We start from the raw sequence: 20,859 nt of genomic DNA on the forward strand, positions 1-20,859 counted from the left end.
GGTAGCATCAACACATGGCTAATTGTAGACAGAGAAAAAAGCCAAGACAGATATCACAGAACGGGTAGATCTGCGGTTAGTCCTGACCAAATTGAACCCTAATATTGATAATTTGCTGTATGTATGTATATTTATAAATTTATTGCCCATAATAAATGTAAAATACAACACTGATGGAGTATAAAGAAAGAAAATGGAAATAAACAAATAAACTCTGACAAATACAAACAAAACCAAAGCAAAAAAGAATTAACAAGAAAAAAAAAATACAAATACGGGCAATTTTATGTAAGAACAAACACATTATCAGCGACGGACAATTTCAGAGGTGCTTTCACCAAAAATCTGCCTCCGATATTTCTCATTTCTTTTCTGCGCCACGGACACTGGACTAGTAACTCCATACCGCGACGATAGGGAGCTGTTATCAGAGAGGCAGCGTTAGCAAATATTTTGCGTACTTGCAGAAACACTTCCGTATATCCTTAATATCTGAAGCAGTAAGAAGAGACCTTAATGGTGCAAGGGCAAGTAGACGCGGAACAGCAAGTGCATTATAAACGCTAGCTAAGATACGGCGGTTAAATTTAAACTGTAACGCAACAAGTAAACTGTACGCATTCCTAGCTTTTCTGGCAAAAAAAAATCTTTCAAAAATTGACGCCTGGCGCGAAGATCTGACCCATCGGTACACCAAGATGCGTCAGTGTATCTGAACATTTGACGGGCAATCTTAACGGTGATTGAACACCAGGAACTCAGTCGTACTCACATTAATTCAAAGACCAATTAATTTATGCTCCCTATCGAGAATTCCAAAATTTTCCTCAATTCCAAAGGCTGTTCTACTAATATCAAGGATGTCATCAGCATAGTTAGCTAGCGAAACATCAATACCATTAAATATACATGTGGTTCAAATAAATCAAGTACATCCTTCCATTAACATATGACTATTTTGTGATTGTTATTGTAGAAATGTAGAACTTACTTTACGTTTTTAATTAAAAATGTAATGATTAAACATTTGAATAAATACAAGAAAGTATACTTTTTTCATTCTGATCATTTCTAAATAAAATAAGGGAGAATGTATTGGTTCCTTGTGCTGTGAGTAAATGTAAAAAAGAAATTAAGTTGAATGGACACAATTTTTTGATTGGTCAATCTTAAGTTTTACCAACCACTCACTGCACAATCAGTTTATTAATCAACCAATCAATTCTCTCATTTTTTCTCGAAAACTGTTAATTCGTGGTTGGAGCCACAAATCAAATTTCCATAGGCAGATCTGATCTTCACATTTTTGTCTAGTTTTTGAAATACAGTAGAAATGTAGCTGAAGAGGGTCCACCGGAACCAGTAAAATTTTTAAAGTGGTCTAAGGGGGAAAAAAGTTTGAGAACCTCTGGTTTGGATACACAGGCTTGGTGTAGGCTACCTCATTCAGCTTGATTATTAGAAATCTGAGGCTAATATTGAAATAGAGATGTCTAATACTAGAAAAGAATTCAAGTTGCCCAAGACCAAACATACCCTGCTAAGTTTTACTAGAATATACCTCTGAACGATTGATAAATTTTTATAATGCAGGACCCTCGGTCCTTGGGCTGTGAGGGTCATGTTATCCTTGAAGGCATATACATTTGGCTGTCCTTGGCACAGGGGCTTTTCATAATAACCTTCTAAACTTTTAGCCGTTTTTAGAGCATGGAATAAATAGACACATTAAATAAATTCGAAATGTTACTAGGTAACTAAATAGTGGCCTAGGTTAAACAACAGTATTTTTAATCATCTTTCTTTGATACTTCAAAGAAAGCAGCTGAGCAAATGACTTTAAGGAATAAACTCAAACATCAACTTTTGAAACTCTCCCAAAGTTTTATTCGCCTAAATCTAGTACTTTTTCCTATATATCAATACTATATAAGTAAATCTGAAACGTCAATAGTTTACCTTACTATGTAATTACCCACTAAAAGTTTGGAAAAGACTGATCTAGTTTCTTGAAACAACAAGATGGATTGCATGGTACCACCAAACAAATATTTTGGTTTCATTTCACAGAAGTCAAATTAATTGAAATGACATGAGACAGAAATGAAAGTACTTTGTTCAAAGTAACCAACTGAATGGTTAAAAATTGTTCGTCGAAGCACCCGACTGAGAACTAACAGTTTAGCATCGTCTTAACGATTAGCTGGCATAGACATTGCGACCTTCACGCACACGCCTCCCATGTAACTCTCAACTTTTCAGGAAAAGGGAAAAACTAATTCCTTGACCTTTTCGTTGGTTATGAATATTAATAAAGCATAGGAAAACGAGGAAAATAATGTGTCATATATACGTCAATATCTACGCAACAACCGCGGTATGGTTGGCCTTTGTGTCAGTTCTTTGCCAGACGTAGCCAGATTTAAATAGTTGTGATACCACAGATCATTCTGTCCCCCCCCCCAATCATTCTTCACATTAATAAAAATATGAAATCTTTAAAACTGAGATAAGAGTTATAGAAGCTATTTAATACAAAATCATCATGAGGATTAACAAAATCAAGAGATTAACTATTTGCTCGATCCAGTAGAAGAGAGAAAAACAATAAATACTATATTCCTGGTCAATCAAATTTAGACCAATATTTTCATACCTTAAATGCAATTAGATTCAAAAGCTTGATTGCTACTTAACACCCCCCCCTCCCAAGCGATTGAATGCCTAGGGGAGTCACTTGAACGAAAATAGCGAGGACATATCATGGAATTAAAATCACAAAAAGACCTATTAATTACCAGCTGAAAAATGCAAGAAAAAATAAATATTTAATTCTACTATCTTCCTTACTCTGACATGACGACTAGGCAATGTGACGTTTAACAACTGCTAAATAGCTGACTTAACGTTCCCCTCTTTTTTATGACACATTAATAAGCAGAAATCGACAGAACACCTTTTAATGCATGAAACAAGCAAGCATCAAATCAAAATGAGAACAAATGACCCAGAAATCGGAACGAATAATTGGATCTTCTTCACAAACACATGTGTATTGAACATAGAAAAACACAAAATAGTGTTTTGTACAGCATCGGTCTTCCATTGAATTAGGGCTGTAAGAAATAAGGGCAGAAAATATTCAGCAACATATATGGCTCTGCGAGCCCAGCCGCCGTGAGTCTGGGGAGCTTACGGTTAAACGAATTCCCACGTAACATCTTAATTTCAGTTGCTAGGTGAGGAGAAAAAGGGCCTGGTCCTATTTCAAGCAAACAAGCATGATAGCCATAAATTTTATAAAGATTCCTGTTTGAAGTTTGCGAAAAGACAAACAGAAAGATTACTATCCCATACTAACCGTGCCCAAAAATGGGTTCTAATTCCATTGGTTTATTTTTGTGATGTATTTTCGCAAGTCTATCAAATTATTCCCCAAGCGCGTGTCAAAAAGAAAAGCCAGATAACACCACATTTACCTGCTATTCCTACTACAAATTTTGGGCCAGTAAAAGATCGTAAAACCTGATTGTTTTTCGTATGAAATTTTAGCCCCCCCCCCCCCAAAAAAAAAAAAATTTGAGTTACAGCATTTTTGCAACTAAACTCCCTGTTTCTCTGGTTTATCTGATACACACATAACCCGTAAAACAACAATTTTTATGGGTACGTTTCTCGTGGCGATGATGTTTAATATAATTAACGAAATATTTATCGGATCAAATAAAAAGAATATTGTGCCCCAACTATTTTTAATCAGCGTTCCAGGTTGCGGGATAAGTTAATAATTACCCATTTAAGTTAGGACATGAACACACGGCAAAAGTTCTGATGGCAGGTAAATAAATGCTTATTTACAGTTTTGGCTACAAGATTAAAAACTACAAGATTACTATGTAAGGATGAGTACGTTGGATTTTAATGACAAAAATCTAATACACCGAAGGCATATTACTCTTTACTATGTATGCACTGGTGCTTAGACTCTGATAACTCTTATTCATACTAGAGAATACTAAATTTTTTGGTCTATTTTAAGGTTATGAAGGCACAATTATGAAGGCTTATATATTACGTTTCGGTGGCTGATTGTGGACTTGAGTCAGGTCTTGTTATGTCACCAAGTGCCTTTATCGAAATTTATGATCCTTAGACGACGTAAAACTTCCCTACTAAGCACGCTGAAGACAAACGTAAAGTTTTTGTTTCCTTAATAAATAAAATATGTGATTCTTTTTGCAATGAAACCAAATATACAATAAGAGATTTTTCCAGTATCGACAGTTTTTGCATAATAATTATTTTTCGGCTTGTTCTTACGGGGGGATTTGAATTTTCAATAAAATCAATTTTAAATGGTTAGGGAGGATCTACATTGAGAGTTTTGCAAGGTGAATTCTTAAACACCGCTAAATTTATTTTTTAGAATCTATGGTCTGGTGCAACTGTTTTTTCTCTTTGTTTTTAAAATTTTTTTAAATTCAGAAAAAAAAACCATTTCCCAGAAATTATAGACAATAGAAAATCTAATTTGATTTTTAAGTTAATATTCCTAGAACAATTCTATCAAACCTTAGTATTACCGAAGAGAAAACTAAAAATTTCGGCGCAAAAATTTAAACGTGGGGATCTAAATAACTTTTCAGGAATTAAGAACGCAAATCGAAATTTTTCCATCACTCACAGCTTTTGAGAAACGATTTATTGAATAAGAAGCATGAAAGATAGAAAAAAAAAAAAAATCATTAGACAGAAACTAAGGGTACTAGAAAAATTTGATTAAATTCTCAAATTAGCCCACAAAACTACAATAAAAGATTTTCCAAAACAATTAAAATATTTATATTTGAAAATACAAAACGCAATAACTTTGAAATAAATGAATTATGCAGAATCTGCGGGCGATGGACAAACTCTAATTGCATGTTCAAATTCAGCTTCATTAGAAAAACAAATGAACTTTCTTAACCCCAAAACTGTTTTCCCCGACGTTATCTAAGTCACGGACATAGATGCATCGTAACAAAAAAAATAAGTAAATTAAAAGTAAAATAGTTCTAGGGTTTTCCTCAATTGACTTTACAGAAAATATAAAGGCTAGAACACTAAAATAAACAAAGCATATAAAGAAATATGTTTAGAAGATAAAAAGTGGTGTCGTACAACACTTCTTGTATTTTCGGGGTTTTCAAGAATTTCCCAAAAACAGAACTAGTTCCTCCAGAATTTCCACAAAAGATTTACGCTTATAAATACAAGAACATTGACACAAAATACAAATCAATAATTTTCTGAAATATTTTGGAGAACCCAATTTTCTTTCGGGGAAACCTTGAAAAATTTAGAAATAGTTGAAACACTGGTGCTATACCTGAGCTTGTTTTATCCTGGGTACTATCTTGACTCGACTGACTACCACTCCTTTGTCTTAGCAGAGAAGTGAGTCCGGTTTCTTGCCCTCTTTGAACTGATTCACATTCAGATTTGCCTTGAATAATGCTCTCAAGAGGATGGAATGTGTAAGGTGATAGCTCAGCCCTTTGTCTACCACGCTCGTAAGCTGAAAGGAATATTCAGTTAACATTTGCAAGCCGACCAGATCGAGGTATAGAGAAGGTTTAACTCTCTATAGCTTCTTTATTATTATTTTTTTTTTTGTAACGATAGGCCTACTTGCAATGTAAAGAAAAGAAAAAAAGGTTTTTTTCTTCTAGGTGATTGTTAACCACAAATTGGTTTGTCATTTTACATCAAAGTTAACTAGTACAATGACCAGTTAAATGGAGATTAACTAAATTACTTTAATTAATTAAAATAACAATTAATTAAATTATAATATAGAAGACTAACTTTGGACCGTAGATACCCGTATCAAACACTTTTATATGTTTATAACAAGTAAATCTTGACTAAACTCTGAACAACCCCCAAATTACAGGTATCTAAAACAACAGAACAACATAAGAATTATTGCACCTTTATAATTTATTCCTTTCTGGGAAAAAATACCGAAATAATCAATAAATGGCAATGAAAATAAAAGTCACTTGACCTAGTCACTAGTCACTAGCACTGACCTAGAGAAAACACGCGCATAAATTCCAGCTTGTAGCTGGAATTTATGCTCTAAGTAATCGAATAAGAAATTAATCAATAAATAATAATCGATTTATATGAGCAAAGGTGGCAAAGAAGAAGCTTTGGCTGAAAATTAACTTTAAAGAATATCGCATGGGTAACATATCCAATGAAGATACGAAAATTCCAAATCTGGAGGCGGGAGGGGTCACAACTTTTACAAATGCAAATACAATAAATGATTTTTTTTTTTTTTGATTTTTTTTTAATGCGTTAGCAAACATGAACATTTTCACTTCGGTATTTTCTTTGAGGCTACAAGGTCGGTTCCTGCGTTACATGACTCGTAAAAAAAACAGAAACGAAAAAGCATTTTCCAAAGCACAGTTTCATTTTCGTGAGCGAGTGAGTGTGCCTGTGTAGGAGGGGTATGATATTAACTAGCGTCAATACAAAAAAAAAAACTTTACACCAATGACTTTGAAGCGTCTACTGTCCTCACTGAAATATTAGTTCTGTTTAATTGCATTTACATAGCAAGCTAATTAGCCCGTAAAAAAGCACAATATTTAACCAGTCAGAACTATTATAATGAAAAAAAAAGCATAAAAGAGTAAAACTACAAAAAGAAATGGGTGAAACGCTGGGTAAGTGGGACAAAGAAGTCTACCTAAACATAGGGAATAATAATGGAAAAATATTCTAGCGCTTCATCATTGAAGGTTAATAGGTAATCTTCACACTCTTTTCCCCTTTAAATTAGACTGAAAAATATGCATATAACTTTGAATTTTATCCCTCAGCCTAAATTTACTTCAAATTAACTGACAAAGAGATATCTCAACATATTCAATAGACAAAAAAAATCCCTTTAAGATCAGATCAAAGACACCTATACAAAGGCGAGAGAGGAAGGTTGAATAGCAAGGAACTGGGACCGACTTAAGTCACATAGACTGGTGAGCTAACGATCCCATATCTATTTATATGAAAAGAGGCTCTGGGGATAAAATTAATCGAATGGGAACCGTGAATATAAAAAGGTAGTATTTGGGTCTCATCTAAAAAATTTGAAATTCAGTCAAAACGGGATTCGTATCCTGAAACGGTAAAAACAAATTAATTTACTTGAAGGCGTATCAGGAGTATACTGCAGTTAGTAGGGCATAAATGATTGGACAGCAGGATATTTAAATAAACATCAGAGGATGTAATAGAATGGTGCTACTAAAATAACATTGTCATGAAGTAGCAATACACAATAAAACCCACTGGCTAGTTGGGTATATGATTGGGGTATAAACGATCTTAATGCAGAAAATTTAAATAAATTTTACAAGGCAATATAATCTCGAAGTAGCAATACAGAATAACAGTCATTGTCTATATTATTACAGTAGAAGCTAACTATTCACGTCGATGCCGAATACGGATCGATGGCAAATTAATCTCAACAGAAAGAATTTTCAAACCATCTATTATTACTTTGTACAATAAATTCTAATATTCGCGGAAATGGCTACTATTCATGAAACTGTATGACTAAGAAATGGCCATAAGACGGATGTAATTTTTACCTGATATATCACCTTTCACTAATTTCATATGTTTTTTTTTGTATCTTGTTAATATTTAAAAATAGTGTCACTGACTTGAATAATACTTCAAGAACAATAATACTAAAATAAGTTTCTCTGGAATACCAGATCCAATTAATTTCCTATATTATTTTCTAGTACTTTGTTAAAACATAAAATAGTGCTAATGACTTACGACTGCCATATAGTATTTTTGTAAAATATTTAAGCAATACTTAAGTTACTTAAGGAACTTAGCAATACTTAAGTAACTTTTCTCTCATAAACTTCCTAGTCTTTTTTTCAAGTATTTCGGTCAACTTCAAAAATATTGAACTTATTCAATTGACAATTATACAATTGCATTTAGCAAACAAAGCGTGTATCAATAAACGATGTTCTTGGGCAATCCGCCTTTTGATACCATCTATTGCATCTAATCAGAATACGAATAAGGATGATCGAACTCTTCAAACGATAAAATGAAAAACAACAAAACGGAAAGCTTTGTTGAATAAACATAAATTTTTTCCCACTTAAATAAGTTTGCATCTTCTCAGAGTCGGTTAGCAGCATCTTTTCTAAGGTGCGTTATTTAAAATCCATCCAATTGATCTTATTCCACTTTAGCACACTCATGTGGATCACTTACTAGTTCCCTTTTTAGCAACATCAATACTGGTTATTCCAATTTTTCTTGTTAAAAGAATGCGTTCCGTATGGTCGTAAAAAGCCGAATTTTTTTTAAGGCCGATTAGGAATCCAGGAGCTCGGCATGGCAAAGAACATTGGCTTTTGGGGCATCTATAGGGGAGTGAAGGGGTTTAGGTGGGTATTACCTTCCCTTTAAAAGACTGAACGTTCACAAAATCGCAAATTTTCAGAACATTCTAAAAATACGGCACTTTATTGGCATTTTTTCGACCCTTCACTACCATTCTATAAGAAATATTTTACAGGCTTACTCAACTTTAATTGTTTTGGAAAATTGCCAACTTACAGTTGCTCGATAAAATACTAACTTAAATCAAATCAACAAATTGATTCACGTGGCAACCGAAATTGCTAGTCGGCAACAAAATTTTGTGACAATTGAATAATGCGCATGGACCAAGGTTTATAAAGATTAATAGTTTCTACAAGGAAGGTTTTTAAGGCATTCAAGTTGCCAGAAGAAAAATTTTCATATCAAAAGCTCCATTTCCTAACTATTTATGTGAGTTAGAAAAAAACATATATTGCATTCTGATATAAAAAAAAAAGTAAAAGCTTCTCAAAATCTTGAAAGCCAAATCTAACAGGAGAAAATGGACAGGAACAATCGATACAACTTACTTAATTGGAGAGGTTTGGATGTAAATCTACTTTTCATATAAAAGAAATGAAAAAAATAGCACAGCCCCTTTTGAATTACAGCAACTGAAATGTGTTTTGCACTATATTTGGAAGCAAAACAATGCCCAGTTACACTGAAAATGACAGTTTAATTACCATCTATGCTCAGGCAATAGACCTTTGCACAAAACTCAATTTGTAAATGAAATTGACGGCGAATACACATTGAATTTTAAAATTTAATTAACTTAAGCCAAAGAGCCACTACAAAACAGATAACTAGCAACCACCTGTAAGAGTTCAACAGACCTAATAAAAAGAGATAAAAGGAAGAGGGCTAAATAGTCTTAACTGAAAAGCCCATATTCACCTAACTGAAGAAGAAAGATATACAACGGTGGAAAATTTAGCTAAAAAGAATTTTTACCTAATATTTTAATTTGTTCAGTTTCTCAAAAAATTTTCCCCTCTAACTTTATAACGCTATATTCAAAGACTCCAATTAAAATTGGTATTTGTGGAATGGGCTTCTGCGTAACTAGAGGGCATTCCTGATGTATTTCTATGGTATCAATTTCAGTTTCAAGTCTTATTAATTTTTCACTTTCTTAGTCTAGGACGTGGTAGAGTTTTGTAATTAGTGTTACGATTTATGTAATACTTATATCGCCATCTTTAAATATAAGTGGCACACGTCAGCAAACCCATTCCACTTTTAATCACCATTTCACCCCAAATGAGACATAATTTGTTGGTAATTTTAAGGCTTTGCTAAAGGGGGCATGGCTTTTCTACTAAGAAATGAGGTCTACTGACCGCTTAACTACCCTCCCAGGTCTAAGATTGAATTTTGAGAAACAACAGTTGGTAGCAGTAAAATAGAAACCCTCACCAGCGTCAGATAAATCTAGGAACTACGGTTAAAACCTGCCTGTAAACCAGCTCTCGGAGAGATGCGGCCCGTGAGGTTTTCACGTAGTGAAGAAACTAGCACGGCTTTGTGTTACTGAAATCGTCAGAGATGGTTTTATGTTACGATGAGCTTTAACAGCAGCATTAGTAATAGCAAAAAGCCAACAACCACATCAACTTGAGGTACGTCTTATTTGACTCGCAGTCCTGAATTGTCTCTAAGTAATACACGTTTTTGTTTTAATTAAATAGTCCCCATTTATAATTAACTATACCGATCCATTATGTATTATCATAATATAAATACTGTAATGATTGTTCACTATAATTTGTTCATTACTAGGTTTCAGCTATATCCACTGAAACTGATTATAAAGAGGTGACAAATTCCTGATGTTATAATAACAATAGCTACTTCATTGCTATAGAAAAATGGAGTTTTTTGTAAAAAATTTATTATATTTAATTTTTTTTTTAACTTACAAAAGGTTTCATCCACAATAGGATGTCTTGGCGAGAGTGTCAAGACTTAGGGAATCTCTTGACACGGGCAGTGAACGGGAATAAAAACTATTCCGTTCTCTGACTATGTGTTTACCAAGCCCAGGTAGTAATTTTTGTCTTTTTTTTTCCATGCAGAATATTGTGGTTTCAACCATTTTTCTTTATTTTCAGGGGTTTCGGACAAGGCGGTTCTAATAGTGTACTTCGTTCTTTGATCTGATTCTTCTTTTAGGAGTTATGGTCTATTTAATTTTTATTCTGGGACGTGATCATCTCTTACTAGGCTGCTAGCTACCGTTGCAACCCGGAAAAAGGGTTCATTGACTTCATGAGATTTATATTAAACACGTAAAAGGATATATTTTTATAGGAGACATGGTAGTACATGCAGGACTCGCTGTGTTCAAAAATAAATTTAGTTAGCCTATTTTAGAGTAGACATTTAAATATATATATGCATTCATTATCAACGCAACACATATCTGGTGGCATAATTAGGCTAAGCGCTGAAACTAATACATTAAACGAAAAACCAAGTCACCTACCTTATTAACATTAAGTATCGAAATGCCATTAATTACACAAAGCGAGAAAAAGGCTTGAAAGTAATAATAAAGTTAATAGTAACTTCTCAGCTACGCATTTAAGGACTTGTGCTTAAGGACTTATAAATGAAGGACTACTACTAAACATATACAAAACACCAAAAGATCGAACATTCAACAAACAGCATTGTAGATCAAGTATATGTAGTAATCCACAACATATGTAATCTACAGCATATGTAGATACACAATCAGAAAGACCACTTAGAGCTTTTGAGCGAGCATGATCTTCGAGTTCGGGCAGCTGAATTAAAATATTGGGTAATTCATAATCATTCTCCCGGTACTTGAAAAAAGCTGATCTAATCTCTATTTTCTCCGTGTTAGATAGGCCGCTCCACATTGGTGGCACATAATAAATAACTGGTGAAGTAGCTGCTGAATAAAGATATGACAAAACTTTTCTATTTAGGCTAAATTTCAGTGAAGCCAAATTAGTGCAACTTATCCCTAAACCCGTTATAACGCTGCCATCTATAATTGTTCGAGTATCTTTTATTTTAGTTCCGTACGTTACACCAAGGCACTTCAGAGAATAACTTGAACGTATAGCAACACCGCCTACGGTTACAACTTCATTACTGTGTAGCCCACTCATACGGGAGGGGGTCGAAAATGAGGAACTAGGTCTTAGCAGCATTAACAGCAGAATATACACGCAGTCATTATTTATATTTTAACGGACGGGAAAAAAAAAACGTCGAGGGGCTAAGATTCATGACCTTGTTTTTGTGAGTCAGGATGATAAAACACTTTGGCGAGCTCCTTCCATGCCACAAGCAAATCTTGCCTGAAGTTTCTCTCCAGTTGTTTGAACACATGTATGTCTAATACTCGAAGTAATGCTGGCTCTGGTATTAGTTTTTGATAAGTCTTATTACCTAGCTTTTAATTTTAATAGCAGTACCAGCAATGTTAGTAGCCCTAATAGTAAAGCTACCATTTCCGTTAGATGTAGGGTGGTTGTTCACCTACTCGCGCGCTGTAATGCTTTTTCTAGGTTATCTGCTATCTATTCAAGAAACAAATATATGGTATTTTAAAATAGACGAGATTTATACAGGAGGTTTCCTCTAGGATTTACGGATATAGCCAATTATTATATAGGATAACGGAAGCTGTGCAACCAGTGATGATAGTGAGGAAACCGGGGACTGATAAGAACTAATCCGCATGGCGGCAACAAACCGGAAGATGGCGCAGCGTTTAATAATCAACGTAAAAATCACTCGATGGCATTCACGAGTCTTTAAATAGCCCTTCGTTTAAATATAAAAGTATTGTTACCAACTTAAGCAATACTAACAAACTAAGGACTTACCAGTAGATATTGTGTGAGGCCTATCGGGAGGCGGTCCTGCTTTATTCATATCAATAAACTGCATCGTTTCTTGCAGGTTGGGCCAAGTCGCTGTTGCAGGATTATGAGGAGGATAAGGGGATAGAGGCGTGCTGGAATTCGAAGAAGTGCTGCTTGTATTACTGCTTCCCCTGTTGTGCTCATTCATTCTCTGTAATTGAATAACACAACTCACTTATTTGATGTTTTTCGTTGAAAATAAGGACAGTAATCAGCAACATAAAAAAATTGTAAAAAAAAGAAGAAAAAGCACTTGAAAGATTCATGGCTCCAGCGTATCACTTAATTTATGTCCTTTAGTAGGTCCGGTTTCCTTAGGTAATTCCTTATTTATTTATATGATCCTTTTATTCATAAATATGTAATAAACCGAAAATAAAGATAAGCTTATGTCTCCGAAAATCCGAATACTAGGTGGAGGGGATCAGAATATTTTTCCAAGAGAAGCAAGAAAGACAAGCATGCCAGAATAAGGGGAGGGGGAGGCTTTGAGGTTATTAGTCCCTCTCCATGGCTTCTTAAATTTTACCGACAAAAAAAAAACACAAAAATCGGGCAAAAACATATACGGGGTAGGGAGAAGGGGGGGGGGGTTCAGGGCCATCACACCACCTGTTGCAAAACCTCAAGATTTTTACAATTTAACAGGATTCTTAATTATCTATTAATTCTATCTAATGTGATTATCTCTTTTTATTATGTAGCGTGTGTGTCTGGATAGGGGGAAAGGATTGAGGGCTGTGGAACTAGAATCAGTGTGATTATGGGGTCACATTTTCTAAATTGTCTAGAGAGGAAAAATTTTTCGTGAAAATTTAAAGAAGTATGTTAAAATTCCATATAACCCCCCGCCCCTCCAGTTTTTAAGAGATAGTATGGAGAACCTTAGAGGCAGACACGCAACGATGAACGTATCCCAAAATAAGAGAGAGGGGGAATACTTAAAAATAATCAACTTTTTACAAAAATATTAGCATTACTAAAAGTAGCTCATTGCAGCACCAAGTCTCTTACAGAACTTCACACGATTCTTCTCCATCGAATCTATGGAAAACTTCTCTCTTTACTCTATCCCATGATCCGTGACCAAGAATGGTATCTAGGTAAGTGATGCTATCCAATCGGTCTACATTCTCGGTATGTAAAGCATGTCTTCATCCTCATTTATTCCTAATTTAAGCGACTTAAGACTGATTATTATTAATTACCAAACTTAATCTCACAACTTGGACTCACAAAACCTCCTGAAAGTCATTCGTTTTACCAATACTTTTATCTCATCACCATAACCTAAATATAAGAATTTTACCATCTACATACCATGTTCGTTTTAGTTATATTTCTTAGGCCAAACCAATTAAAATAATCCGTAAAAACGGAGATGAAACACAACCCCATTAAACTCCTAATTCTGCACCAAATCAAATGCTAATCTCGCTAACTACCTTAACCGCGGCACTTTTTTACAACAAAAAAACGTGGCACAGTTTTTTTTTTTTTTTTTTTTTTTTTTTTTTTTTTTCATGGTGCTAATTACTTTAATGTACTTATCTGGTAAACCATACAAGCTTAAACCTTTACTAAAGCATTATATTTGCTGAACCAAATGCCTATGCACAATCTTTGAAACTCAAGACTCAAAAAGTCTAACCATGCGGCCACTTCTCAATTATCAGTCTAATTGTGAAAATCAGGTCATCACATCATCTCCCTTTCCTGAACTAAATTTCTCTTTTCTTAGAACTGTGTATGCAGCAACTCTTAATCAACCAAGTATCATTATGCTAAGTAATTTGCTTCCTACCGGAATTAAAGCCAACGCATCAAGAATTACTTCACCAATATTATCACCTTTCTTACAAAGGGGCTTAAGTGGTATTTTGCTAAATCTTCACGGTTTCAGGGAAAAGAATCTGGGGACGCCACCACGGGTCTATTTCGCAGATTTGTCTAAAAAAAATTTTTTTTTTTTAATTTGAATAGTCAACCATCTTTTCGTTAACGTGTAAAAATACAAGTCAGGCCTTTAAGTTTTCCGTTGCATCCAGTAAATGGGTATACATATGAGTTAAACGCAATTCCATGCATTGTATTGCGATGTTTTTTTACAAAAATGAATGGACATTGACTTGAGATAGTATCATAAATTCAAACGAGCTGGACAGCAAAAACTTTAACATCAAGGCTAGTCGTAGAGACATAGCAGCTTCATATACACTACACAGACGAGCCAACTGTAACATTGGTTCGTCCTAAGGATTTTACACAAACGTCTTTTTCTTGAATCCTTTTAAAAAGAGTTTATATGCATACAGAACTAATACATTTGAATGTCAAAATTTATATAACTCTTTAAAAAAATCAAAATATACTAAAACAACTTAAATGATGAGAGTATGTTATTACATAAAATTTGAACACGAATAAGTCCATTTAGAAACAGAGGGTCATTAGTCCTGAACTAACAACTGACCGTTTCCAATCAATATTATGATGTATGTCCCTTACATAGACCTCTTTGAGATTGAACACATGAAATAAGCATAGTTCTATGCATTGATTCCAATTATAAATGTATTTCTTCTCTATTCGGTCAGTTTGTGTCAAGTATTGAATATCCAAAATTCGACCTGAGTTTTACTAAAAATATATAAATGAGGACAATGTATATGTCCCCAGTATAATGTATATATATACTGTTTTTTTACCTACATCATTTACTATTTAATGATCATTTAGAAGTTTAGTTGAACTATTTAGTGACTGTTAATGCTTAGACGATAGGCTCTTTTCTTACTTTTACAACATGACCCTTATGAAATGGATAATTCAAAGAAGCCTTTCTTAGAAACAAAGTACCACTGCAGAGAGCAATAAAACACGAATCAATGCCATCTACCATTGCCCAGCAAAATTGTAAGGCTACCTTCGCTTAACTTAAATTTTACAAAGCATCATTACACAGCTTACGGTGCTGGTGTTATGGGCCGTTTACTTTTTTTTCTAGTTCTGATGTGTAAGATAGGTAGTGGCTTTTAGCTCCTAATGGCTTTTATGACCCGTGTTAAAGCATCAAAGACATAATGCTCTTTAGTTTTTGGGTTATCTGGGGTATTTGTGCATTTACTCCTTTCAATTTCTTACCTCGGCTGCCATAATTCCACGTGTATTCATTCTCATGACTACTAAAGTGTCCTGCGAAGTGAATCCGGAATCTTGAGATGAAACGCTTGAAAGACGGGTTCCCACTGACATGTTTTGCTATAAAAGAAAAGGAAATTATATACACCTCAAATAATATCTTTCCAATTTTTATTTTTTTATAGTATTTAGCAAATACAACAGTCAAGGACAAACAAATGACAACGTCAAGGACGTTGCTTTTATTGCAACGTAATACTGGGCATTTAAAATCAGGTCAGGTTTAAAAAACAATTGAGTTATATACACCATATATAGTTATCAGGCATGCTCTATTGATTTGTATCAAGTACAAAATGCTGAATTTCGTCTCCTTTATTTATGATTGTTCGAAGCATAATACTTCCCATACTTTTACAAGGAACATAAATTAATCAAAATTAAATTGCAAAAAAGATGTTTTGGCAGAGAAAGTATTTGAGTTTTTTCCTTGTAGTCAATATAGTAGTGTTTACGCTACTCAGAAAAATTTTTGGTCAATATCAATATTAATGAGAAGTTTACTCATGGAACTTTTAGCAACTCATTGCAGCACCGAGCCACGTGAGGGTCGTTTTTATTGCTCAAGTTTTTATTGGTTTATAAAATGAATATTTAAACAGTTTTTCACGTCTTAGACTTAAGAACAAGGCCGTATCCAGAGGAGGGGTGGTGGTGACCCCCTCCCCCCCGAAATGTTTGTCCTACTCGTAAAAACGTAACAAAAATGAATATAAACAAATTTTTGATGGGTTAGTTTTCTTTTGAAAAAAAATCTGAGATTTTCTTGCTTAAGAATTAAAATATATGGTTATAATTTTTAAGTTACCTGTTGAATCGTGGATTTGTTTTATAGTAGGAACTTATTTCTACTGTTCTTAAGTTTAATATGGCTATTTACTTTTCTTTGATGAATATCTCTTTATGGAAAGTTTTTTTGAATTAATTTCTGTTCGTTTTTATTACCAAGGTTTTTATTAGTTTGTAAAATAAATATTTCTACTGTTTTTCGCGTCTTAGACTTAAGCAACACTTTTAAGACTCTTAACTTATATACTTATAACTTACAACCCTTGATCCTGGGCTCTGGGGGGTTGTGTCAATCCCGGAGTTATTATTATAGTATTTTTGGACTATTTTGAACAAAATGACTATCTCAGAATTTCGATCGGATGTATTTGGGGAAAAAAGGGTGTGGGGGGGGGGGAGCTTGTGGCCCTCTGATCCCTTTTGACTTTTAAAAAGGGAACTAGAACTTTCAATTTCCAATCAAATGAGCTGCCCCCAAAGTTTATACGGCCACCCTTTCCATAAATATCTTATATGCCCCCGGGGTATAATTTATAACCTTTGCTCCCAGGCTCCGGAAGGGGGGGGGGATGTTGTCTCAGCCCTGGAGGTATTGTTATAGATCTTTGGACATTTTTGAAGAAAATGGCTGTCTCAAAATTTTGATCGGGTGCACTGGGGGAAAAGAGGGCTTGGGTGGGCTACCTGCCCTCTGATCACTTTGACTCTTAAAGAGGGAACTAGAACTTTCAATTTCCAATTGAATGAGCCCCCTCCAAAGATTATACGACCACTCTGTTTTTATATTAAGTGCCTCTGAGAAAAAAAACCATTAAAGCCTTTACTATAGGCAATACCATAGCGTTGTCTCTGATACTACATACCAGAATGGGTGGGGGAAAGAGGGACAACGCTCACAGAAGCGTACCAAACGGTCCCCAGAAAAACAGAAAAACAGTACATTTAAATGCAGTTTTGTTCCATCATATTGGTAGGGAAGGGGGGGGGGCAGGCGAACCTGTGTGTACCTTAGAATAAAACCGAATTCCGTATAACTATAGCCATTTAAGCTGGGTTTCACTCACTTGTCATCCCTAATTTTCGTGGTGATAATAGTGTTTGATGCTTAGTTGTAGGGAATATTTTTAAGCTCATTGGTGCACAGATTTTACTGTACACTTGAGCTTTTCAAGAATAATCCTGAAGCAAATTCGGAGTCCCTAAAACGTAGGCTAACCCAACCATTTCTACACTTCTTTCTGTTTAGATATATACTATACCAGTGATTCCAAGGCCGTACTCAGGATTTTTTTCGGAGGGGGTTTTGCTCAAAATATTTTTTTTGGGGGGGGGGGGTACACAAAAAAAAACTCAAAAAACGAATATAAAATTTGTTTATGTCCATTTTTGTTACGTTTTTACGAGTCAGACAAATATTTCGGGAGGGGGGGGGGGATTCAAACCCCCTAACCCTTAACTTGGTATATTTTTTCGAATCATCCCCTGGGTATATTTTATACTTAAAAAAAATATTGTCTAAATACAACACATTTTATACAGACTTCACTCATTCTTCAAGTCTGTAATTATGATCTCTTCCAACCCGAATGTCTTCAAAAATGTCTCAAAAACGTCTGGGCCTATCGTTTGGCCCCAACTGAGTTGCGAAAAGCAAGATTTTTTGGAACCTTTGGTCCGTTATCCCTAAAACGTAGGCTAACCCAACCATTTTAACACTTCATTCGGTTTAGACATATACTATACCAGTGGTTCCAAGGCCGTACTCAGGATTTTTTTTCGGAGGGGGTTTTACTCAAAATATAATTATTTTTTTTTTGGAGGGGGGGGGGGTGGGGGTTACACAAAAAAAACCCACAAAAAACGCATACAAAATTTGCTTATGTCCATTTTTGTTACGTTTTTAAGAGTCAGACAAACATTTCGGGAGGGGGGATTGGGGGGGGGGAGGGGGTTACACAAAAAAGCTAAAAAAAACGCATAAAAATTTGTTTATATCCATTTTTGTTACGTTTTTACGAGTCAGACAAACATTTCGGGAGGGGGGGGGGGATTCAAACCTCCTAACCCTTAACTTGGTATATTTTTTCGAATCATCCCCTGGGTATATTTTATATGGAAAAAAATATTGTCTAAATACAACACATTTTATACAGACTTCACTCATTCTTGTAGCTTGATTAAGAAAAGTTGTAGGCGTGGTACAAATCAAGGAGCAATATAACCTTATTCATTTTTAGTGTTCGTATTAATCACATGCCAGGGTCATAATTAAAGAGAATACCTCTTTAATATAAATTTAAGAGAATACATTTAGAATATGTGCTACTAAATTTTAATAGGTTATAAACATTCTCTTGGCACTGCTAATTGGGATCAGCTGGAAAGAACTGGTTTCAATCAATAATTATACCCAGGCTATTGGCTAAATTATTCAATATTCGAAGCAATGTTTAAATTTTCTACCTGGAGAGATATCCGTGTTCTTAGAGCGTTCAGAGCCGGTGAAGCTTGTTGGTTTTGACTTGAAGATGCAGATTCACTTGAAGCAGAGCTATGTAAGGAGCTGATGGAGCACATTGATGACTTTCTTGATCCCATATTACGAGGAGAGCCAGGTGGTGTTTTGAATGAATATGCGCTGGTATCAATGCCTTTGAGATTGACAAGCATCTGAAAGACAGAAATAACGAATCCAAATAAATGAAGTCAAATGGTCTATGTTAAAAACTAAAGAAAAAAAAATGAGGTTGAAACAGTCACTCATTCAATGTGCTTTCTGATTAGCCTAAAACTTATGTTTTTTATCCTAAAACTAACGTTTCCTCTATTTTAAGTGATAAAAATATGAACTTCAGAAACAGTTTTTATGCTCATTCCGAATACACAAAAATTCTTTTTAATTTGAATATACCCCTTAAACATCATTAGCATGAGGAAATATGATTAACTTTACAAAAAGAAGTGAAACACCCACAACAAGGGATACCTCCCCTCCCCCAATTGATACAACTGCGCCTGACACCTCGCAAGTAAATTTTTAAGGCCAACATTCAAACAGTTTCTGCAAGTCGTCCTCTGTATGAAGAGTAGAATTTAAGAGGGGAAGGTGGTTGAGTAAACCCACCCCGCCCCATATTTTGGATAACCTTGCAAATGTTATTTAAAAAGGACAAACTAAATCGAAAAACTAGTTTTTCAAACGGAAGTGAAGAGCAATGCTAAAAATCAGGACAAATATAAGTTATTCTATAAGTTACTCTATATAACAAATATAAGTTACCCGCTAGATAAAAAATATAAGTTACTCTATATATGAAAGGGGCTAACAATCTTAACCCGCATGTTACGCTAAACTTCCAAATTTTTTTTTTTTTTTTTTTTTTTTTTATTCAATGCTTCGAGAATGAATGCTTTAGCGCAATAGAAACAATAAAATTGGAAGTTTTAATGCTCTAGGTTAAAGAAAGGGTTTGCCTGTAGGGACTTGTACTTCGAAAATCTCACAAAACTACATTTATTTCTATTTTAGCAGCTTTTTGTTTTTTAACACAACGAAAGATTTTTTTTATTTTTAGTTCGGATTCAAAATGTGCGAACTTCATCAAATAAAAGACATCTTCTAATACAAATTGTTTTTAATTCGTAACTGTTAAGATAATAAAAGTTAAACATATCCAGCATCAGCAGGCACATTGAGATTCTATCACACTTATTAAAATAATAATAATAAAAATATGCAGGTACAGGTTAGAGCTGCCACCCTTTTTCATCGCATCTCGCATCTTAATATAAAAAGATATTCTTACAACCACAAAACGGGGAAAAAGGCTTAAATACATAAATATTTAGGATGTCGGGTATAGAAAAGCACTTTTTGAAAACATTATAGTATATAATCTATATAATATTTATATTATATATCACATATAATTTATTTATATAATAGCATACATAAATATTATACTGTTATAAACATTTAGGATGTTGGGTATAGAAAAACACTTTTTGAAACATTAAATCCCTTAAGAGAAGATTCTCATGCAATTATCCTTATCCCTGAAAAAAAATGAAGCAGCCAAAAGTTGGGGGATGAAAAAAGTGAACCTAAACTCGCACCAGGGGTCAACGGCGGTTTTGCAAATGATGTAACATCAACCATAAATTGTTTATCAGCATATAGTGGGATATTCGGAACGATTCCAGGATGTGGTAATAAAACTTTATATACCCATTGTATAAGAATCATAGCTATTTGATAAATCAGTCGGATATGATGTGAAAATTTCTTTCCTTCCCCCTTTGTTTAAATTTAGCATATTTATAGGGTAAAACTAAACAGACAAAATGCTAATATCAATTTACAAAGGCTAGAACAGAGGGGGAGGGTGACAGCTGGCTGTAAAACTAGCTAAATTGCAGATTGTGTAAATTAAAAGCAACATTCAAGTGATAGCAATATTTACGCTTTGCCGCCAAAACTTTTATGTCAATGATGCCG

At 34.4% G+C, this 20,859-nt stretch overlaps 1 protein-coding gene across 2 annotated transcripts in view; it reads right to left on the reverse strand.

Annotated features, from left to right (window-relative positions):
- LOC148946038 (uncharacterized) overlaps positions 1–20,859 on the reverse strand; it is a 158,787-nt gene that overhangs the window by 31,553 nt on the left and 106,375 nt on the right. For both annotated transcript variants that reach the window (XM_089097987.1, XM_089097988.1), the window contains 4 exons: positions 18,825–19,031; positions 15,516–15,632; positions 12,333–12,522; positions 5,372–5,560 (listed from right to left, as the gene is read on the reverse strand). In XM_089097987.1, coding sequence (XP_088954113.1) covers positions 5,372–5,560; positions 12,333–12,522; positions 15,516–15,632; positions 18,825–19,031 — 703 coding nt within the window. The remainder of the gene's footprint in view (positions 1–5,371; positions 5,561–12,332; positions 12,523–15,515; positions 15,633–18,824; positions 19,032–20,859) is intronic.

This window comes from Artemia sp. Qi Xiang Cuo, chromosome 12 (genome assembly GCF_049724085.1).
Source record: "Artemia sp. Qi Xiang Cuo chromosome 12, ASM4972408v1, whole genome shotgun sequence".
Classification (NCBI taxonomy): domain Eukaryota; kingdom Metazoa; phylum Arthropoda; class Branchiopoda; order Anostraca; family Artemiidae; genus Artemia; species Artemia sp. Qi Xiang Cuo.